Consider the following 24,267-nt stretch of genomic DNA (forward strand, 5'->3'; position numbering starts at 1 on the left):
TTCGCGTGCACTCGCACATGTGTGTTTGTGTGTGTGTGTCCGTCTGTCCAACTGTAACAGGAAGGTTCCCAGATGTTATCTCTGATTCACAGACACATCTGGGTTCTCTTAAACTGTCTGTCAGATGCCGTATCAAGCTGTCGGTCTGTCAGCAAATTGTCTGAAATATTTATATCTAGAAGGTCATTTGCGTTCCTTCTTTTCTCCCTTCACCTCTTCCTCTCACTTCATGGTAGACTCTCTTTATGCTCTCTCTCTCTCTCCTTCTCACACCCCCTCCGCATATCCATTGTACCTTGTGTGCTACAATCCAGAGTTCATTCTGTTCACTTCAGCTGCTTGTCGGACAGATGTGAAATGCACAGGTCAATGTGTGAAGGTACGCCTCCTTGGATGCACATCTAAAGAAAGGGGTGGGGGCACACTCCTGTCTCCTGTCAGAAATATGTCTGCGGGGCCATTTTTCTTCATCGTAACGTGAGCGCAAATATTGTCTCATACCATGGAGAGTGTGTGTGCGCACGTGTGTGTGTGCGCACGCTTGTGTGTGAGTGTTATTGCTGTTTCAAGCCGGCTTGGGCTTATTTTTTAAGACATTTGTGGAAATGTAACATTATTTCGAGCTGGTAACTCAGTTAACAGTGGTTCACTTAACTGTTAACTGAGTTAATGCAACTCGTGCGTGCGTGCGTGCGTGCGTGCGTGCGTGCGTGCGTGCGTGAGTGCGTGCGTGCGTGCGTGCGTGCGTGCGTGCGCGAGAGAGGCACTGAGGAAGGGAGGTGGTAGAGAGGGATAATGTAACAGAACACACAGTGGGCTATTTTAACATTGTTATTAACTATTTTTCAGTGACGTAGCATTTCATATCTTTCTCATTACGTAGCACTGGCCCTTATGAGCACAGATATAGATCTCTGCTTCTGGTCCTCTGCCAAATACAACAGGCTGTAGTGCAATATATCCTCTGTATTCGCTCTCCCTCTCAAGGAAGTCGAGGTGTTGGCAGGTAATAATTATACCTGCTCCCAGTGTTTCTTATCAGCTGCAATGTCAATTTGGATTTAACTGGGAGCTTCATCACTTTTGATAGAATGTCGAGGAGCGAAGTAAGGTTGTCTAGGAAGCCGACAGTGTTTTCACAACAGTGGGCCACAAAAGAAAGGAGCAAAATAATGTGTCCAGTGATTGATTCGGTTCAATTCAATCATTGCCAAGTCACAACAAGTTGTTTGAAGACGCTTTCCATGTTAGAGCAAAGACCCAACATTTCCCCCATGTGCGAGCATCAGGTTCTGTGTGGGCGGCCGTCTGCCAGAGGGAGGGTGATCGAGCGCATAAAGATGCACAACATCAAATTACAACAAAAAAAGCCTGCGAGACGAGTAAAATTAGTGGCATGCATTGATGGGACATGAGTTGATTGAGTCTCTCTAGGTCGTCCTCATGTAACGCCCGGGATTTGAACTCGGGCCTCCCGCGTGAAAGTCCAACTAGACATCCCTATGGACCGGGGGAGATATTAGACCTTTGAGGCCATCAGGCAGAGGCTCTGAGCCACACTGCTACACTCACCCCCCTTTTGACCTCCTCCCATGGGGAAACCCGATCCGGGTCACGGCACCAATGTAACACCCGGGATTTGAACTCGGGCCTCCCGCGTGAAACTCCAGCATCTTAACCACTAGACCAAAGGGATATCCCTATGGACCGGGGGAGATATTAGACCTTTGAGGCCATCAGGCAGAGGCTCTGAGCCACACTGCTACACTCAGACGAGCCCTCCATCGTCGCCTCCAGTCATCCCGGTTCTCCGTACATCCGGCCAGCTCGTTGGTGCTTTGCACTCCTGCATCTTTCTTGAGTACATCCACATGTTAGTATGGGACGTCCTCGTGACCGGTGCCCATGTGTTGGTTCCCACAGCACCAGTCTGCTGGCTGGGAGCTCTCATTCTCCTAACTGCTATTTTGTCGCTCACCCTGAATATCCCGGCATACAGATTCTCGTTGTAACATGTGTACTCTTAATGATGTTGAGCACTACACGTAACATTCTGGTGTAACACCCGTTCTGCAGAGTTGGCTTCAGGGTCCAGCATTCACTGCCATATAGGAGAACAGATTCTACCGTTGCGTATAAAGAAGCTGAGTTTGATTTGTCGGGGGAGGTTGGAGTTCCATACACTGGCTGTACATCTTTCTAGCATTCTGTGGTTGTCACATTTAACTAAGGTAGAAGACACCTGATTGAGAACTCGGAAGAGCGTAGCTAATATTTACGCCAACATACTTTAGGACTACAGAGTGTATTTTATAACTTTATTATTAATTCATCGGATTCAACAAACAACATTTAGTTAACACATCTATAAATGGCTTATCTGCACAGACTGCCTGGTTTTAACAAGTATGGTAACAGATTAATTGAGCTATTAAAGACAGTGAAAAGTGTCTATCATAACCAATTATAAGTCTTAATGGACAGATGTTAGTGTCAGGTATGGTTTTAGTGGTTTATGCGTTGGCATAGTGGCATAGATTTTAAACCTGAAATAGATATAGAAACACAAGAATATACATTTGTTACATTCCCATAATACGTCCTAATCATTTGTATTCAACAGAGATAGCAGGCAGAGTATAAACAGTAATTACCAGTCCCCCATCCGGATCTCTCTCTTCTCCTGGTGGAGAGGTATGGATTCTTGGTTGGATGTTTACAGAATCTAACTTACTAGAATCATCGCAAGGCCTTTTAAAACCTCTGTTTAGTGGAGACCGCCCTGTGGGCCGGTCTTAAACCAGCTTGGCATCATTGGCTGCTGAGCACATGGTAACAGCCTTTCCTGTGGTTGGCTTACAGCCAACCTTACTATTGGTTGAAAGACCAGGAAGTATTTTACCACTGACATGTGATGCTGGCATTCAAAGCAACCAAAGGCATGGCCCCCCCCATATCTCACAAGTATGATCGTACCCTACAAACCCTCCCGCGCACTCAGATCAGCCAACGCAGGGAAGCTGGAGGTACCTTCACTAAAAACGCCGGGACAACGCTCCACACGTCCCAAACTCTTCTCCCTTCTGGCTCCAAAACTATGGAATGCACTTCCCATCACAGTCAGAACTGCAGCCTCACTCCCAATCTTCCGCCGTAGTCTGAAAACCCACCTCTTCAGACTCCACCATGGCCCGTAGCACTTGCCCTAGCCTAGCCCCTTAGATAGCACATTATGTAGACTTATTATGTAGTATTTTAAACAGACTTATAGCTTGTTACGTAGACAGCTCTAGAATTGCACTTTATGTAGTCATAGCACTTTATAGTACACATGTATAATATATTATATAGTATAGTATGTATAGTTTACATAGATACTCCACTGTTACGTTCTTAGTTTACGCATGATTCATGATAACTACTTTTTGTCTCCACCAGGCCGAAGGCATGGGGAGAGAGTATGTTTTGCACTCCGTCCGTCCGTCCGTGTGTCCGTCCGTCTGTGAACAGCTAATCTCCGGCACCGTTAACCTGGTCGATGTCAAATTTTGCACACACACTCCCTGGATGCCAACGATGAACCTCTGCCCCAGAATTTCCAGAACGGCCTGTTATAGCGCCACCAGGAGGCCGCTTTGTGCAAAACAAGTTTTTGGACGGTACACCTACAGATTTTGTCCAAACATCACGCAAATTGGTACACAGTCTCTCTAGAGCCATTCAACGAAACGGGTCTTTCAGATTTCTCAGACTCCATCCAGATTGGCTAAGATTGGCTTTCAAAGTTTGCAGGAGTGCTCAGTTTCAAACAAAATGCTGCAAATCATGGACACATCGTGTGATTTCCGTGAAATTGTGCACGCACATTCCCACTAGGTCGAGGAAGAAATGCCACATGAACATTTTCAACTCAGCCTCATGGTGGCGCTATAACTCGCCGAAAAGTGTTTTTACCTCTAACTGCACGGATCTGTGGATAACTTTGTATGCCAACTCCCTAGAGGCCAAGGAAAAACCTTTGCCTGGAATTTTTCACATCTGCTCTTTATAGCGCCACCAGGAGGCCGACATATGTAAAACACATTTTCTAATATTACACCTTCAGATTTTATCCAAATTTCACGCAAATCGGTACACATGCTCTCCATAGTCATGTGATCAAGACGCGTTTGTTTGATTTCTCATAATCCACCTTCATTGACTACGATTGGCTTCTAAACCTTTCAGGAGTAGCCCGCTTTGTACCCGTTTTGTACAAATTGCCACAATTACTCAACGCAGCATCCGATTGCGGTGAAACTGTGCATGCATATTCCCACTAGGCTGAGGAAGAAATGCCACTTGACAGTTTTCAAATCAGCCTCATGGTGGCGCTACAACAGTCCAAGCCGCGTCACACACACACACACACACACACACACACACACACACACACACACACACACACACACACACACACACACACACACACACACACACACAAAACATCCTCCTGGTGGAGACCTGTGCCCAGAAGGGCACTTTTTCTAGTTATATATGTGATGTATGCCATGCTTTTGTTATTGCTTAATGTAAATCGCTCTGGATTAAGAGCGTCTGCTAAATGCCTAAATTGTAAATTGTAATTGTGCTAGACATTTGAGAAGCAGTTTGCTGGTGGAACTTACTAGTGGTTCTGGCACTGACATCCTCTCTCTTCCCTTGAGAGGGAGCCTTTTCACACCTCAACCCCTACCCCCATTGTTATCTTGGGACTTCACAGGCTGGGGTCCATTTTTAGGTATGTCTGTGCTAGCAGTAATGGTGACTTCTTGTCGAGTCAACACTGGTATAGTACCTATTCATTATTGAACAATATCAATATCATGGATACAGTATTTCCACACTGGCCATGCCATTCAGGGCCCTCCATGCAAGTGCCTTCCTCACTTTTAGATCTTGCTCTGTTGAGTTGACCCATGAGCCCAAGTACTTGAAGTCATTGACTTCTTTCAGAGCAGTGCCTCCTGTTGTTGTAAGAGGTGGATGTTCCGTTTGGATGTTATAGTCAAAACATTATAGGGATCGTGACATTAAAAAAAGTATTTTTTGTAATTTTTCTTCTTTTTTTAGGTTTTCTGAGCTCAATTGCACCCAAAAAGCCTGAACTTTTAACATTCAGTAGATTTTCCACTGCAGCTCATAAGGCTTCAGAACACACAGAGAAAGCCCCAGACCACAGAAAATCCACTGAATGTTCAAAGTTCCCGGGTTGTGTGTGGGTGTAATTGAGGTCATAAAAGCTAATAGAAAAACGAAAAATAAATGAAACTTAAATGTCATGAAACCTTTATGAAAACTAAAGAGATTGTAGCTGGCTTAGTTGATTCACAGATAAACCAAACATAATGAAGGCTTATCTGTTTTACTTTATTGGGTTCATGTAGTTAGTGTAGGCCTATTTGCTATTGGGCTGTGAGAGTGTCAGGTCTTGTTGACTGTACAGTAATAATGCCATCATAAAAACACACAGCAGATGGGTATTTACTGTAAGCCACTAACCCATTTACAAATTGTACAATTCTACTGGTGCCTTCTAAATCCTGACAGTTTTCTGGAAAAAAAAATGTTTCTATGTCGGTCGTTCTCAAACATTTTCATGTCAAGGACCCCCGAAAATATCTGTAATTGGCCACCGACCCCCATCTGAAAATATGTTGTTCCAGTGACCCTCCCCAGAAGCAAAGACTTGAGTTAAAAACATACGCTCTGAAAGAATATATATTCAAAGATTTGCGCCACATTTTCATGATTTTTCAAAAAATAGCAGTAGCTAAAGTATAACATAATGCTTAAAACACCAAAAGGGGTTCCCGTCCTGAATGGGTTAAGGCCGATATAACAGTACGGGCTCTGCACTAACGGGAGATCCTAGTGCAATAGTGACTGTATTATAAGCCAAAGTTCAAACCCCAGCAACTGACACACGTGCGCGCACACATGCACACATGCACGCACACATGCACATGTGTACGCACACATCTTTACACTGTCATATCCTGCACGCTCTGCAGTGTTATTTACCTTGACCAAACAGTAATTACTTTCGCAAGCAGAGCGTGCAAGTACCGTAATCGGCTGGGTATGTCCGGTGTTGGCCACCGGCCAATAGGAGACCAGCATTCGGGATGGCGTAACTACGGTATGTTGTTGATCGGCTGGGTATGTATGTATGTATGTATGTATGTATGTATGTATGTATGTATGTATGTCATACCAAAGACTGTAAAAATGGGACCAATGGGCCAAGCCTCCCTGCTTGGCACTCAGCATCAATGGGTTGGATTGGGGGTCAAATCAACTACTGATTCCCAAGTGCGGCGCACGCTGCGGCTCACCGCTCCAAGAGATGGGTCAAATGCCGAGAACAAATTTCACAGCGGTAACGTGTGTGACTAATCGTACGACTTTGACTTTGAATATGATACCCTAAGACATATATATTTTTTAAATATATTTGCCGGTATGTACTGTACATATATAAAGAGATCCATGGCTTTCCAACCAACCTTAGCGTTGTGTCATCATGTACTAATGAATATAAGACAATCGCATAACACAGACGACCAAGAGAGAGAGATAAAAACAGCCAAAAATAGCCTTGAAATGTTATCTCTCTAAAAACCAAACCCTGTTTGACTTGCATACGTGCCCCAGTTAGATCATAATTTTGTAAATTTGTTCTAACTTCTTCTACTAACTTAATGTTCTTTGCGCATGCTTGCGTGTGTCTGCAGGGCCAGAGTGTGGGGTGAGGAGGAGTGCTCTCCTCTGCTGCAGGGCCAGAGTGTGGGGTGAGGAGGAGTGCTCTGTGTCTGCAGGGCCAGAGTGTGGGGTGAGGAGGAGTGCTCTGTGTCTGCAGGGCCAGAGTGTGGGGTGAGGAGGAGTGCTCTGTGTCTGCAGGGCCAGAGTGTGGGGTGAGGAGGAGTGCTCTGTGTCTGCAGGGCCAGAGTGTGGGGTGAGGAGGAGTGCTCTCCTCTGCTGAGCTCCATGTGTCTCCATGTGTCTGCAGGGCCAGAGTGTGGGGTGAGGAGGAGTGCTCTCCTCTGCAGGGCCAGAGTGTGGGGTGAGGAGGAGTGCTCTGTGTCTGCAGGGCCAGAGTGTGGGGTGAGGAGGAGTGCTCTGTGTCTGCAGGGCCAGAGTGTGGGGTGAGGAGGAGTGCTCTGTGTCTGCAGGGCCAGAGTGTGGGGTGAGGAGGAGTGCTCTCCTCTGCTGAGCTGTGGGGTGAGGAGGAGTGCTCTCCTCTGCTGAGCTACATGTGTCTCCATGTGTCTGCAGGGCCAGAGTGTGGGGTGAGGAGGAGTGCTCTCCCCAGAGTGTGGGGTGAGGAGGAGTGCTCTCCTCTGCTGAGCTCCATGCAGACGTCCAGTGATGGCAACGGCATCACCACCGACTCAATAGTAAGTGTCGAGGCTACCACTGTTGTTTTCGTTGACGAAAAATGTTCGCCGACTGCCTTTTTTCACTGACGAAAACTACATGGAAACTAAATGCAAAACTAAGCAATGATGACTAAAACTAAGACTAAATATATTGACAATTTCGTCAACAAATAAAAACTAGACTAAAATGTTATGACTTATAGTGGACAAGAGATCCACTATAAGTCATTTTACACTTGGTTGCATGCTGAACATCAGTCATTACGACGGCATCAAGGCCCGCCAAAATACATTAGTTGGATCCTTATCTACGAAGTAAGTGTGCGACGTGTAAACAGGTACTGTAGCTCTCGTGCACATCCGGGTGGAGGAGGTGCTGGTAGGCAAAACAAAAGTACATTAAAGACTGTAATTAAACTTCCCACTGCTTATTTTTTTTTCTTCTTCTGCACAACGCGTTTCGCACAACACCTAACAAAGCCAACATGGCGAAACACGCCGTGCAGTCAATAAATAATTAAGCATTATGTTATACTCTAGCTATTGAGGGGGGGGGGAACAACAACATATTTCCAGATGGGGGTCCGCGGCCAAATACAGATAAAAAGATTGAGCACCACTGACATAGAAACATAGGTCAGAAGACTTTTTTTTAAGTCTTGTCCATCATCATTGGAGTGTGCGGTCACTTCCTGAAAGAAGCAGAGGGAAGTTTGCTGTCTTTAAAGGGATATTTCACTTTCAAATTGTTTTTCGGGTCATTTAATCATCTTACTCAGGCTTTTGTGAAAGTCCCAGACAGTTTTCAAGTTGCTTGATTCAGTATTTAGATGTTTGATATTCGTTTTAGCTGCCCCGTCCCCTTCCTATACAAACCCAAACAAGAACATTGGTTTTGGTGACTGATATCCCGGTAAGACCCAACGATGCTTCTCGGTAACATTTTTATTTTAATTAATCACTTAATTATTATTTCTTTTTTCCTATTCTTTTTTCACCTAAACATCATCATTGATGTTCATTGTTTAGTCTTGCAATGCCATTGGTCATGATATTTGCATATAAATACCCCCCACAGAGGCACAAATTTACACCTTCAACTTCAAAATCTCTGGACAATTTCTAATCAAAATTGACCTATGACCTTTAATCTTTAACCCTGATAAAAGTAACTAAAATGCATGTAATACATATATTTGTGTGATCATTAGAATGTCTAGAACATGTATCATGTATTATTGTGAAAGATATCTACAGAATGTAAATTATTAATTTATTATTATTATTTTAATAATTATTATAAATGTGCATAAGATTTTCATTAACTTTTTTTTTTTAACATAAGTCCTAGTAGTACAAAGTAGTAGTAAGGTTGAAATCTATTTTTTGCAAGTAGAAATGTATCCGGGTGTATTGTCCTTCTAATATGCGAGGAAACCGTGTTTTCTTTTTTCAATTACTTTTTTTCATTTATTTTTGGATTGTATGCTTTCGAGAGACATTGTAAATCAAGGTTTTACGACTACACATACACAGCTGTTTTACGTTATCACCCCACTCTAGTGAGTAAATATGAACTAGACTCTCAGAGGTCAAATAACTGATAACACAATGTTATTATTGTATTGCTGTAGTGTAGTTGCGTTTACGTAACCATAGCAGCATGAACATAATATTATTGTCAACATAGTAATCAGCATCCTCGTGTTTTCATTGAGCGTTACATTCATTTAGTTTATTTATAATCTGTTTATTATGAATTTTTGGTATACAGGCATTTCAGTAATATTTAAACAGCAAGTTACAGATTGGTCAAAAAAATTGCAGAAACATACAAACAAAACAAGACAAAACAATAAAAAGAGACAAAACATAACCGTCAAAGAAAAAGACAAAAACAATAAAATAATAACCGACATGGCTGATGACTACACCGCACTCCGAGGACAGAAACAACATATTCATTCTAAAAAACATTAACATTAATTAGATGACATTACGGGGCAGAACAATATCGTATTCAATCACTTCAGTCCAACTCAACAAGCATCTCAATAATGGGTGACCAGATTTTTTGAAATAAGGGTTCCCTTTTCGACAGGGTAAATCTAATTTTCTCCAAATGCAGCACTCCTCCCAGGGGCCTGTTCCACGAAACTTGGATTAACCAATCCAGGATTTAGGCCAAAACCAGGCTTTTTAAATCCTGGTCTTTACAGCCTGGTTTATTCCGTTCCACTAAAGCCAAGCGAGGCTTAGAATGGGCGGATTTAGCGAGCCAGGATCATAAAGCCTGGCTGAATAGACAGCCTGGCTTTTTGTCTCTAGACCCATTCGGTGGAACACAGATTTACTGATCCTTCTTCTTCATGGGGTATTATGGCAGTTTGCATCCTTAATAGTTGCATTACTGCAACAAGCTTCTAAAATAAATACTGCTGCTGTAATTAAAGAGAGAACATACTCTCAATAGTGGATAGACTGAATGATTAACTACCCCAAAAATATAGTTTACATTTTACCACTACTAATAACTTAAAACAGAATTCTTAATATTGTAAGCATAATGATATTGTCGTATTGTGATATTTGGCCATAACTCCCTCCTCTGAGGGAGCTACCTTTTGGGAAGAGGGTTGTTGTCCAGACAGGTGAACTGTGGGTCATGGGTTCAATAGTGGGTGAAACGTTACAATGGTAATATGTTGTAAAACAGTGAGTAATGGTAATATTTAGTGGTTTTCACTTTTACAAAAAAATAATATATATATACAATATAATATAATATAATATAATATAATATAATATAATATAATATAATATAATATAATATAATATAATATAATAATTCTTCTTAACCGTGCACTTGCACAACAGCAAACCTATTCTGGGGAACATTCACCAAAAGCAGCTGATCATGATGTTGTGCAGCCTATATATTTTGGTTCTTTGATTTTATATAGTGCTTAAATTAGTCCTTTAATGCAGACCGATAAAAATAAGGCAACATAAACCCATAATAATTGAATAAGTGTGGAAAGCATCATTGGTTTGTGATCAGTTTGACTGCTTAATGAACAGTAAAGACATCAGGATTAGGTTAAACCTGGCTGTTAGCCTGGTCCGGAGCAGGCTAAATCCAAAGCATTAGTTTCCATGGTAACTAATGTAGCATCACTTTCATGAAACCGAATCAAGCCTCAACATATCCAGGTTAACTGGTTAAATTAATCTGGCAAGATTAACCAGCTTTCATGAAACAGGTTAATCGCTGATCCAGGATATATTAAGCCAGGATATCTGTTAAATCCCGGTTTAATCTCTAATCCAAGTTTCGTGGAACGGGCCCCAGCTCCTTTAGCCACATGATATCAACTGTCGGAGGTTTATCCGACTTCATTCATTTAGGTTTTTATCTGGATTCATTCCAGTGGTGTGTGTACTACGAAGCGAGTTCAACATGCCCAGCATATCTTTTTGTTATCTGGCTTCACTAATCCTAACAATCAAAATCGCACTAAGAGGGTCGACACACAACAATTTAGCGTTGTGTGCACTCACATAAAAGGGCCAGTCTTTGCATTCGTAGGTCTAAATGGGTTTAACTGTAGTATTGATATTATCAAAGCATTCTGCGGCACCCCTGGACTTGCGTCACGGCACCTTCGAGAAAACCCTGTTCTACAGTACAGAATAGAAACATTTGCAAAACAAAAAACAGGACAATTAAGTCCAAGAAAATGTCAAAATCACATGGAGGCATAATTACAACCAAGAATAGCTTTGTATAAATGAATGCCTTGTATTTAATAGGGAAGTCTTTAGTCCTCCTAAACATCAACATCAATTAGAGCTCTCAGGTGGTCAGGAAGTGGGGAGCAGAAGGCACGGTCGCCCGCGGTGCGAATGAACAATATTAAACAAGGTTTTAGAGTTTTAACATATACTGTATGCAGACTAAAAGCAACACAGTGGCAGCTGACAGATGCTAGCCTGGCTAATAAGCCAGACCGAATCAGCCGTTGGCAAAAAAAAATTGCCTGCCAGCGGATTACGGTCTGGATAGGCTCAATTGTACGCCCATTTCCTACACCAGAGAACTGGTGTGGCCAATCGGGACACGGTAGGCAATATGGGCGGGCTTTGGTACAGTGACATTCAATGCTTGAGACCTTTGACTGACAGTACCTCTAACCAATTGCGTCAAAGAGAAAATGTTTGAACCCACCCCCCGGGAAACAAGATCCATACACAGCATCTCCAGACTCAAATACCACACGACAGTGTGATTTGAGTCTGTCTTATTAGCCAGGCTAGACAGATGCAGGAAGGACTAATGGGAATAAAATAACTGACAATTGCGTATGCATCATTTTAAGTTCAAGGTTTATAATGTCACTGCCCCATCTTTGATCTGCCTATATTTACATTTTTAATGTATATTCCATTAAATGAATGCTTGGATGTGGTCTTGAGATCCATGTACTGTATGACCATTTTAAGTTGTAGGACTGTAGCAGCTGCTGTATGTTTAAAAAGACAATTAGTTTGGGTAATTTGTTCAGGGCAGCAGACCGTTGCTAAAGACATAAAATGTAATCCCATTATTAAACTCAAGGAATGATCAAGATTTGACACGTAATGTGCAGGCCTCGCGCTTTCTCTCTCTCTCTCTCTCAAACACGCCAGCACACACGCACACACGCATTACAGTGCTTCACTGTCTTCATTGTTGTAGGATAATAATGGAATTATTTTGATATTGCTTGCAGCTAACATACTGTACATAACTCATCACCCGTTATATAAAAATATGTCATGGAAAGCCAAAGGGTTTTGCCACAATCCGTGCTCTGAGCTCCACAGGAATACAAGAGAATTAAGTGGTCAGCTGCAGTAGGCGGTACAGCTTTTATATGCGTGGAACTCTTATCTGGAATATAACCTGCTCCGGGGCAGGTTAGGTATGCAGCATAATTTACCATGGCCCACGCACACATGTTTTCATTCCAGCCAAGCACAACACTATCTCCTTGAATTAATTTTGCCCGTAAAGGGTTTGAACTAATGTGAAGTCAACCAGTGCAGTGAATTCTACGCTCTGGGACTCTTTATCATCCGTCCGTGATGTTCATCATTATGGCAGGAATGTTATGAAGTGATGTAATGTACTTTTTTTGGTGCATGCAACCATTTCCCCTCAACTTTGTCATCTACACTGTAGATGACTTTGTTAATGTACACTAGCCTACAGTGTACAAATGGAGTTAATTGTAAATGGTAAATGGCGCATTTATATAGCGCCTTTATCCAAGGCGCTTTACATAGATTGTGCATCAATTCACCCATTCACACACACATTCATACACCGATGGCGGCAGAAACCATGCAAGGCACTAGCCAGCACATCGGGAGCAATTTGGGGTTCGACACTAACTCTGGGGGAGCCCAGGTTCGAACAGGCAACCTTGCGGTTACCATCCAGCCACTCTACCCCTGAGCCACCGCCGCCCCAATTAAAAACTGAGGATTTTACTATTGTATGTACATCAGTGGTTTGGTTTCCTATTACCAGTAAGGTGCCCTGAGGGCGAGAAGCGCCCTAAAGGGCGAGGTCCGCCAGGGTGACGGCAGACTGCTTGGCATGCGGGGTCAGATCAACATCTGGAATGAATTCTGTACTGGCCATAATGGAGCGTGTCTTGAGTGTACAGGGGTTGATGAGGTCAGATCAACATATGGAATGTCAGAACAGGTCAGCTCCATATATGGAGATCTAAGGGTGCAACAACGCAAGCGTATACATTTACGTGAGCGCAGTCCCGTGAATTTGTTGCGCGCGTGCTCGTTTCGTGCACATGCACGCGACTCACCAGACCTGGATTCGGTTTAGCGTTTTTATTACGCTTGCGTTGTTGCGCCCCTCTTCAACAGACCTGGAGGAGACCTGTGTTGATCCAGGCAACAACGCCTGCGTTCCTCGCTTCACGTTTGCAAGGCCCTTTAGATCTCCATATATGGAGCTGACCTGTTCTGACATTCCATACTCACACTCAAGACACGCTCCATATATGGCCAGTGCTTCTCGCCCTCGGGCGTCTTACCGGTAGTTAACTTCATTTTGTGTGTGTGTGTGTGTGTGTGTGTGTGTAGTTTGGTGGATGACATATTGAACAGCGAACAGCAGCAGCAGCAGTTCCTGAGCTCCCTGGAGACAGCGGCCCTTGCCATCTTCCTCTCCTTCATCATCATCATGACGGTGTGTGGCAATCTGTTAGTCATGGTGGCACTCTGCAAGGACAGGCATCTACGGTGAGTTCACTCTCTTTTCCCACTGCCGCCAAGATCTTATTTATGATACCGATAAATTGCGATAATAAAAATAACAACCGATGATCATAGTTTGTTGACCACAGAATGAAAGCTGCTAGTGTGAGGACAGAAAGAAGAAAAGGAACATTCTCCGGGGCACTGGATGATTTGAGTATACTTTTAGGCGTTCACACTGTTCACAGAGAACTCAATGTAGCTCTTTCTCAGTGGTGGACCTTGTACTCGAGTACTGTACTAGTGTACTTAAGTACATTTGGTGTTTTGTTTTTAGTTTTTTTGCAAGCTGATGACTTTCACTCCGCTACATTTATTTAAAAAAAAATGGAAATATTGTACTTTTGTCTCCACTACATTTCTGGGAAGGGACTCTTGGGACTGAAACATACAAAAATAATTAACCACATAAATAATAAGTAATTAACCACTTACTGTAAGCCCTGATTCAAATATAGTGTATAAATATATATACTACATATATACACAACTAAATATATAAATAGCCGACCTACAAACCTACAAAAACTGTGTAAGCATAGGATGCTTATATTACAATGAGCCTTATATGGGCCTCATTCACTGTTTATATCTTGCTTTGCATCCAACAACAGGTGAGAATACTTGTCGTCAGGCTTCAAAGACTTAACATAACTAACATGTGGCTAACATGGACTCGCTGAACTCCTCTCCTTTGATTGTCAATGGATATGACATTCAATGCTCTGAAAATGGCCACCCATCTGACCATTCAACATGGCAGCCGGTAGGCTGGTCAGATGGGTAGGCCGCGGTTGCTTTCGAGAGGTTCAAGGTGGCCCTGATCCAGAAAGGGTTGACAGCTACTGCACTACATCATATGTACGTAGGCTTGTGTCATTTCTTCTCAAGATGAAAGAGAGTCCTCATGTCACAGCTTTGGGCAACGCAGAGGATGAGGGAAATCTGCTAACTCATCTTAAAAGGGATGTCTCCTGGGGTCGGTAGTGCTGTCGCCTCACAGCTAGAAGGTCCTGGGTTCGAATCCCGCTGGGATATTACATTAGATAATTGACACTGGGTGAAAAAATGGATTGCAAAATCGTGGGATAAAGAAAATGGTAAATATGCAGTCCATTTACATGCACTCACATGCACCCATTCGTATGAGAATGAATGTGAGCAATGGGGCAACACCAGGGCAATCTGCAGCACAAACAGGCCATGACTAAAGCTATAGCTGGAACCAATGGCTTGACATTCATTCCAGCACGATATTCTGAGTAGAAAAGCCCCATGGCAAAGCTAGAGAGTATCTCCAAATTGATTGTACAAAAATAGAAACTGCCAAATGAAAGTTGTAAAACTGCAGAAAATATCAACTATACACATTGATATTATTTTCTGCATGTAAAAACCTTTTCCCGAGCTAATGTCTTACTGACATTGTATTTTGTAGTTTTGTAATATAGGTAAATATTTATACATTTATAAAACATCTCGACACATAAGTCACACATAAGTCACACATAGGTCACACATAAGTCATTCTGTCTTTGTAGTTATCTGCATCGACTCTATCTATTGGAGAGCTGAGGGCACGCGTAACGCACTGGCATTGATTGGAATGCTTTATATATGGGGACTGCCCAAAGATCCGAATTCCCGTTAGTCCGAACATGCGGAAAGGTTGTCGAACCTGCTCTGCTGGTTGTCGAACATGCGCTGCTCGTTGTCGAACATGCGCTGCTGGTTGTCGAATATGCACTGCTGGTTGTCGAATATGCGCTGCTGGTTGTCGAATATGCGCTGCTCCCGTGCTTGCGGTTATGTTTAGGGTTATGGTTAGAGATAGGGTTAGTAATTTCGGAACAATGGGAGGTCGGACCAATTATATAATAAACCTAACTGACACATAAGTGGTTTGAAAACAACTGAAAGGTGAGCATGTGATTAAGGTGATAGGACAATATACAGTAATATCACTGATATCTCTTGGATATATTAAAGGAGATACGAGCTAAGCTCACAACAGCCCCGCTTCATCGTGAGCTTGATCAGATATGTTCGGCGCAGCTCTAGCAGCAGGCACGCAACCAATGTCTCTCCACTCCTCGCACATTTTGGAGAGCTCTTGTGAGGAAGGAGGGAAAGAGAGAAGATTTTCCTACAGCTGATGAATATTCTCAAATAGCCTACCTCTGATAATGTAAGAATGTTGTGTGACTCATGAATCCATAGCCTCCTTGTGCCATTCTTGGCACATTCCGTCTCATTAGTTATCCGCATCCGCATCGACCCTATCCATTTGTAGCCTGGCGCGGCCAGACTCATAGCGAGGGTTCACTGATGTTTCCTCCCTGCATATATATATGCGGGGAGGAATCTTCAGTGAATCCCGCTATGAGGCTGGCCAAGCCAGGCTAATCCATTTGTGCATGTAACGCACTGGCATTGGCATGCTTTATATAATAACCTAACTGAGAATGACCATGTGAATATTAAGTTATGTGAAGATATCACAGATGTCTGTTGGTCATGAGACCTTATATTAGGCTCCAACGATTCTGACTGCAGTGACGGCCATGCCTGCGTTTGGACACCCCTCGTTCCAATGTGAGAGATTTTGTTTCGTAAAATCTTCCAAGTTCATGGGCGCCCGTTGGCCTGGTGGTCCAGGCGCGTGCCACATGTGGGCTCTGGCCTGGCAGCGCGTTGCATGTTCGGGTCCCGCTCATGACGACCTTTGCTGCATGTGTCTCCCCTTCTCTCTTTCCCTCTTTCCTGTCTATCTTCACTTGTAGCTATCAATAAAAGGCAAAAAGCCGAACAAAATCTTCCAAGAACAGTGAATTGTCCAAGCAAAGCAGTTTCTGGGCTAGGTGTTATGTCAATGTCGAACACAGTAGTACTATTTGGAATATAAGACAATACAAATTATGTAAATCCAGAAGAGGTGGGTTAAAGTACAATCAGCACCCTAACATTTGCTGCATATTGGTGACAAATGAGGAAAGAGTATATGCAGTTGAACCTGAGCAGTGTAGTCTGCAGCGTACTGTACCTTGTGTTGGATCAGCTACGGCAATCTGGCATTAACAGGGCATGATTTAATACCCGCCAAAGCATCATCCCAGACACATCAATCTCAATGTCCAGTGCCTCTGGGCTGTAGGTGCTGTAGGTGCTGGGCAACACTTATTTCATGGGCCAACAGTTTATCTTCAGACACTGATCTTTCTAAGGCGGTCGGTCTGGTTATGATAACACAAAATAAATCATCAATCCTCTGCGCCATGATCACAAGACTGTCCTTACAGTACATTCAAATTGATTTGGCAGGACAGTTAAATTCAGTTAGGGGACAGTTCAATGGCAAATAGACACAGCTTCAACAAAATGCATTCAGTTAAGATGTTGCCTATCTTATACTGTGCCACAGTACTACTGACTTTGTTGTGATTGTCACAATATAAGATGTAATGAGTGTAATGAGTACCACGCTCTCCCAATAACAGTACTTTGAATGCATCTCTTGTTTTACAATAACTGTAATCTAACCAGCTGAATTTCATTTTTTCGTATTTTCTCTCTTCTCTTCTCTTCTCTTCTCTTCTCTTCTCTTCTCTTCTCTTCTCTTCTCTTCTCTTCTCTTCTCTTCTCTTCTCTTCTCTTCTCTTCTCTGCAGAAAAAAGAAGACCAACTATTTCATTGTGTCTCTAGCATTCGCTGACCTGCTCGTGGCACTGGTTGTAATGCCTTTTGCAGCCATAGAGTTGGCCACAGGTCAGTGGTACTATGGACACATCTTCTGCCTGGTCCGAACATCTTTGGATGTCCTGTTAACAACATGCTCCATATTACACCTCTGCTGTATTGCCCTGGACAGGTGTGTATAGAAGTGGGTAAGGTGAACGGCGCGTGCGTGCGTGCGTGCGTGCGTGCGTGCGTGCGTGCGTGCGTGCGTGCGTGCGTGCGTGCGTGCGTGCGTGCGTGCGTGCGTGCGTGCGTGCGTGCGTGCGTGTGTGTGTATACATGCCAAGAAAAGCTCTGTAGAAGACGCATTCAACGTGTACCAGATCAGTCATGAGATCAGTCATGAGTGAGACGTGTTGTGTGCTTGATGATTTCGTACCAGGCACATGCTCTCGCAGCAGCGACTGGCAGTGCGGGTTTTTCCACCATCCTACACTGTGGGGTTTTATCTTTTTAGGGAGTTTGTGTATGCATCTTATTGAATGAACAAGTGTCCGTTTCAGATGCGTTCAAAGTTCACACATTAACACAGAAAAAGCCTGAGGGAAATGCGGATGAGGATCAAATGCAATCTTTTTCAGAGAACACTGGTCTCTCTAGCCCACTGGTTCCCAAACATAGGGTCGGGTACCAATTTTTTGGGGTCGCGGAGCCATTTTATTATGGGTTGCGAGTAAATATCCCTTAATTTTTTGTTTCCTATACGTACGTTTTTAATTATTATAGGCCTTTGGTCTTCAGGCAGAGGCATGAACCACTCTGCTACACTCAACCCCCCTTTAAACTACGTACATCAACAAAGAGAAGAAGTATTTCATGTGTGAAATTATCTGAAATATGATATGATATAAACTGAAAAAGTGTAACAACTGACACAAGCCCTGCAGTACGTCAAGATACTTTATAATGACAGAAATGTGTGTACATCTTTTTATTTATGCCTGTCTGTTACTTTTGTTTAATTATTATTATTCCAGGCACCGTGCCATCTGTTTGTGTTAATCAAGATACTGGTTATTTTGCCAACTGTTTGTGCTACTATGGGTACCATGTTATAGAGGGTATGCGCATGCATAAAATGAATGGCAGATCGAGTGGCAAATCGAGAGGCAAAGTCAGTGACAAAGTGATTTTAATGTTGTTTAAAGTAATTTAATGCAATCAAATAGGACTTTTCTTTTTTTTGTAAACTTTATTTTTACATTTCTTCACATGACAATACACATGTACGCAAGAAAACACACAAAACACACAGACATATACAACCCCAAACCTAGATCAAAAAGAGTCAAGACAGGGACATAGTCGGACACAGTCCGGATTACAGTTCACTGAAATGAAAAGTCCTCAACAAAATAGGACTTTTCTGTTGGATGTATGGGCTGTCAAGGCCAGAAAGTAATTTTTTGCCACTCAGTAGGCATTCCAACATAACTTCCGGGTATGATGGTGATATCACGCGCATACCCTCTATTCCAGCTATACCACGCCATCTTTTTGTGTTAATCCTGGCACTGTGCCATCTGTTTGTGGTATAATCCATGTACGTCTGTGTGCCATGATATTGTTTTTATACGTTTATTCCAGGAACTACTATGCCATTAGCCATGCTTTTTTATGGCATAGGCAGCTCCCGGCAGGATCCGCCGGGAGAAACTATGTGCCGCTGCGCGACATGAGACTAATTACTTAGAGCGACAGAGAGAGAGAGAGGAGTGTGTGTGTGTGTACATGTGTGCGTGTGTGTGAATTTAACAAAGGTGCAGATGATCAGAAATCAGCAGAGAGTGAGCGATGTTTGCGCTACTCTATGCCGAATTGAAGTGGACTCGGACCCAGACTTTTATTTTCTCCCTGGAAATAAAAACGTCTGGGTTTCCGAGGCTACTATGCCATGTACTGTATCTGTATGTTATTTCAGGTACTATGCCATCTGTTGCCAGCCTCTGGTCTACAGTCACAAGATGACGCCGGTGAGAGTGGCTGTGATGCTGGGTGGCTGCTGGCTCATTCCTACTTTCATCTCCTTCCTACCCATCATGCAAAACTGGAACATGATTGGCATTGAGGACATAGTGAGTAGCTTTAGAGGATTTACAGATTTTTGGGGATCGTTGGGGATCCAACCAGCATAATGTGCTCAACAGCACCGCAGAGCTTAAGTTAAATTCTTGAAAAAAGGGGGATCCGTACATCAAAAGTTACCTCAACTTTTTTTTATAATGCAAGTCAACTTGCCTAAACCTTGCCTAAATTTGGAGTCATACGTATACAAAATTAGACCAATTATGACATTTTTTATTTCATTTTTTTATTACAGATCTATAGGATCTAGGAGCTTGGCCTTTATGTCATGGGTTCAGGCTTTAGTTCCAATACTATTGGTCCGAGTGTCAATAGACCTCAAACCCTAACCTAGTCAATAACCGCAAGCACGGGAGCAGCGCATGTTCCACCGCATGTCCGACCGCTGTTCCCGCATGTCGGATCGTTGGTCCGTCGGATATATATTAATAGAGACGGCACCGGATTTCTCCTCTCATCCACTTGCCTTAAGTTGCTCAAAAGCGCATGAGGCGATTTCACTCCTCCTTCCGGGTAGGAACAGAGTGCATTCTAGGAAGAATTGGGCCAAATCGTGAACGCGCTGGTCCGTTGACTATCATTGCACGCGTTCATGTATGAAACAGCGTTCACGTGTCATCATGAACGTCCGCAATGATAGTCAACGGACCAGAATTGGTCCAGCGCTGCAATACCAAATTCGGCCAATATGTCCATTTCGCCTCAGGGTTTCCTCTGGGTGCCGTCTCTATTCATATATACTCTAAGGTCGGATCTGTGTGTGCATCCCTATATCCCGCCCCCTTGAGAGACCCGGAAAAGAATTCCCCGTTCATTTTCCTCATAGAGGGAAAAAAAAGGATTTATTTAAAGATGTTTACGCCGCGGACAAAGCCAACTCGAGTTGTGACAAATCATGACAATAAACACAATGTTTTGGGCTGATCAAATAATTTGAAAGAAGGAAAAAAAAGGCAGGATACAACACTTTTTGTTTTGTTTTTCTTCTTACAAATGATTTTATTGTTTATTGTTATGATTTGTCACAACTCGAGTTGGCTTTGTCCGCGGCGTAAATGTCTTTAAATAAATACTTTTTGAAAAGTCTGAGGAAAATGAACGAGGAATTATTTTCCGGGTCTCTCGTCGTCATGAAAGGGGGCGGGACTGCGAGCGCTCTATGTCATATAGGTTTAAATGTGGGTCAAAGATCTGCTTGTTTATTTCCTGTATTCACACTGTACTGCCCCTTATAAATCTGAACTTAAAATATCAACTGTTCAAGCACTGTAGAAATGTTCTAGAGTTACAGGCCTTGCCACATCAGCACAGTTTCCATTATGTCATCTTATGATGTGCGAACAGTAGGATGTAGGGATGCACGATTAATCGGTAGCATAATCGAAATCGGCCATATAAATGCCATATCGGTATCGGAATGGTCTAAAGATAATACAGATTATTTAATCGGTTTTCACCAGCAAAAAATGCAAAAATGGAAAAACATTCTACATTGAATTTGTGTACTCATGTCATTCAGTAGTCATTCAGTTGTGAAAACAGACACTTGGAAAAGAGTATAGGCTATTTATTGATTGATTGAATACTTTATTAACAGGCTTTGGGCCTAGGCTTGTTTGTCCTCTGTATAATATCGGAATCAGTCAGAATCGGTATCGGGCCGGCAGATATGATCCTGCAAATAATCGGAGATCGGATATCGGTCATAATCGTGCACCCCTAGTAGGATGTACTGGTTTGAATGTACATAGTTGTGTCTTCCTACAGATTGAAGAGCGGCGTGCCTTGGTGGGGGCTTCCAATGACACCTACTGTGTGTTCATCGTCAACCGGCCCTACGCTCTGATCTGCTCCGCCGTGGCCTTCTACATCCCACTGGCCCTCATGCTCCTGGCCTACCAGCGCATCTACGTCACCGCCATGACCCACGCTCGCCAGATCGGGAACCTCCAGCGCGCCGGCTCCGCCTCCATCACCAGCACGGCTCTGTTCAACACCACCGCGAGGTCGTCGTCGGCCTCGTCCGACCAATCGGAGAACTATCAACTTCGGATGACGGCGGCGTTCCCCTCCTCCTCGTCGGAGCCCGCTCCCGTGACGAACAGCCGCATGCGCGTGGAGACCAAGGCGGCAAAGACGCTGGCCGTCATCATGGGATGTTTCTGTCTGTGCTGGGCACCGTTTTTCATCACCAACATAGTGGATCCCTTCATACACTACTCCGTGCCGTGGCAGCTGTGGACGGCTTGGCTGTGGCTCGGCTACATCAACTCAGGACTCAATCCGTTCCTCTACGCGTTCCTCAACCGGGCCTTTCGCCGGGCCTTTCTGGTGATACTGTGCTGCGGGGACGAGAGATACGTGCGGCCGGGGAGCTACGTATACACCCACAGGCCCAGTTCAGCTGCATCCGTCAACGGGACCTCCATAGCACTGAGGTAAGGGGACAGTGGGGGTGAGTTCAAATTAACCCACTTAGACCTGACCTCGATTCTACAAATGTCTTCTAAATCATGACAGTTTTCTGAAAAATCTCAAGTTTCTATGTCAGTCGTTCTCAAACATTTTCACGTCATGGACCCCCAGAAATATATGTAATTGGCCGCCAACCGCCATCTGAAAATATGTTGTTCCAGGGACCCCCCCCCCAGAAACAAAGATTCGAGTTAAAAACGTTCACTATGAAAGAATATTTATTCAAAGATTTGCGCCACAATTTCACGATTTTTCAAAAATAGCAGACCTACAAGCTTGTAGCGCGGCACTCAGTGCCACGCTATGAGCTTGTAGATCTGCTAAAGTATAACATAATGCTTAAAACACCAAAAGGGGTTCCCGCCCCAAAACGGGTTAAAAGATTAAAACAAGTTCAATAGTTCAATATAGGTTGAAAAGAGAAGCCAGTAGATTGGGTTTTAACTAATGATGCCACCTAGCACCAACAACATTTCAGTGAGACGGCCTAGGGCCGTGGCTCAGCGGTCCAGGCACCTTGGCCGGTATAGTCCAAGTCCGGCAGTGTGCCTCCCGACGGCCTTTACTGCATGTCACCCCCCACCCATCTCTCTCCCGCATTTCCTGTCAGGCTACTCTATGCCTGCCTGCCTGCCTATGCTAGAACCATTTTCCTACTGTACAGTATGCTTTCACTCTGTCTGTCCGCTGAGACACACCTCTTCAGACTCCACCAATCTCTCCCTCTGTCCCTTCGTGTCACCGTTGTTCCATAACAGACACTAGTTTACTATGCAGACTATTATGGGGTTTTCTTTCTACTTATATAATAGTTTTTTCTCGACCCCAAATGTGACGAATGCCATTTAGATATCATGTTGTTTAGACAGTTTATTGTTTATTGGTATCCTAGTTTCGTCGAGGCACTACATTGTTCTCTCTGCGGTCTTACTTATCTGGCTGTCGTTGAATTGGCTAGAGTTCATGCTTGTTCTGCTTATTCCCAGTTCACACTTATAAGTCGCTCGGAGCATCTGCTAAATGCCTCAATTGTAATTGTCTAATTGTCTCAGATTTCTCACTGTTTGACTCAACATGGTAAAATTGTCAGCACCATGGCGTTGGTTCTTGTGCCTATATGACCGCTGAGTGCCAATATCGCATGGTATATCACTTTCTCACGTATTATTGCAGTAAGTATTATATCAACGTAGTATGATCTAATTTAAACAAAGTGGATTAATGTTCTGTGCCATTCTTTATGGCTAGAGCGCTGCTACAAGAAACCGTGATGAAAGTTTCCATAATGTCCGATTAGAACTATATAAAATACATGACTGGTGTTGATAAAAAAAAAAAAATCTTTGCCTTTCCTTTGGAGGGCTCTCTATGCCTGTTGTTCCCAAAATGATGTCTGGGGACCCCCAGTGTAGCCTGTGTGGTTGTCTGGGGACCCCCAGTGTAGCCTGTGTGGTTGTCTGGGGACCCCCAGTGTAGCCTGTGTGGTTGTCTGGGGACCCCCAGTGTAGCCTGTGTGGTTGTCTGGGGACCCCCAGTGTAGCCTGCGTGGTTGTCTGGGGACCCCCAGTGTAGCCTGCGTGGTTGTCTGGGGACCCCCAGTGTAGCCTGCTTGGTTGTCTGGGGACCCCCAGTGTAGCCTGCGTGGTTGTCTGGGGACCCCCAGTGTAGCCTGCGTGGTTGTCTGGGGACCCCCAGTGTAGCCTGCGTGGTTGTCTGGGGACCCCCAGTGTAGCCTGTGTGGTTGTCTGGGGACCCCCAGTGTAGCCTGTGTGGTTGTCTGGGGACCCCCAGTGTAGCCTGTGTGGTTGTCTGGGGACCCCCAGTGTAGCCTGTGTGGTTGTCTGGGGACCCCCAGTGTAGCCTGCGTGGTTGTCTGGGGACCCCCAGTGTAGCCTGTGTGGTCCCAGGGGGTCCCCACTTATACTATATCATAGGAATTTACGGGAGGTTTTTTTTCCGTGATCTGAACTCAACACGCAGCACACACGCACGCAGCACGCAGGGAGTGTTTGGTGTATTCGTGACTTTTTGTGACTTCTCTATAAACTTTTGGATTCACACCTCTTCCTGTGAACTTTTAGAGTGTGTTATTTAAAAAACTTAACAACACTCGAGTTTGTAGATCGGCCCGTGGCCTTGGGGGTTACTTAAAAAGTTAAAATGCCTCCAAAAAAGGCTGCAGGGAGTTGTGAGGAGATGGAGGAGATAAAGAAGGCCTTGAACG

General features: G+C 43.8%; 1 protein-coding gene across 1 annotated transcript in view; it reads left to right on the top strand.

Moving 5' to 3' along the window:
* Positions 1 to 7,331: 7,331 nt before the first annotated feature.
* The window catches only part of LOC306939815 (5-hydroxytryptamine receptor 4), a gene marked incomplete at its 3' end in the record, with an annotated part of 41,103 nt that continues 24,167 nt past the window's right edge, over positions 7,332 to 24,267 (top strand). The window contains exons 1-5 of the mRNA XM_079524540.1: positions 7,332 to 7,439; positions 13,575 to 13,733; positions 17,416 to 17,616; positions 19,405 to 19,558; positions 21,336 to 22,006. Coding sequence (XP_079380666.1) covers positions 7,411 to 7,439; positions 13,575 to 13,733; positions 17,416 to 17,616; positions 19,405 to 19,558; positions 21,336 to 22,006 — 1,214 coding nt within the window. The 5' untranslated portion in view covers positions 7,332 to 7,410. The remainder of the gene's footprint in view (positions 7,440 to 13,574; positions 13,734 to 17,415; positions 17,617 to 19,404; positions 19,559 to 21,335; positions 22,007 to 24,267) is intronic.

The sequence above is a fragment of the Electrona antarctica genome (genome assembly GCF_951216825.1).
Source record: "Electrona antarctica genome assembly, chromosome: 16".
NCBI classification, from domain to species: domain Eukaryota; kingdom Metazoa; phylum Chordata; class Actinopteri; order Myctophiformes; family Myctophidae; genus Electrona; species Electrona antarctica.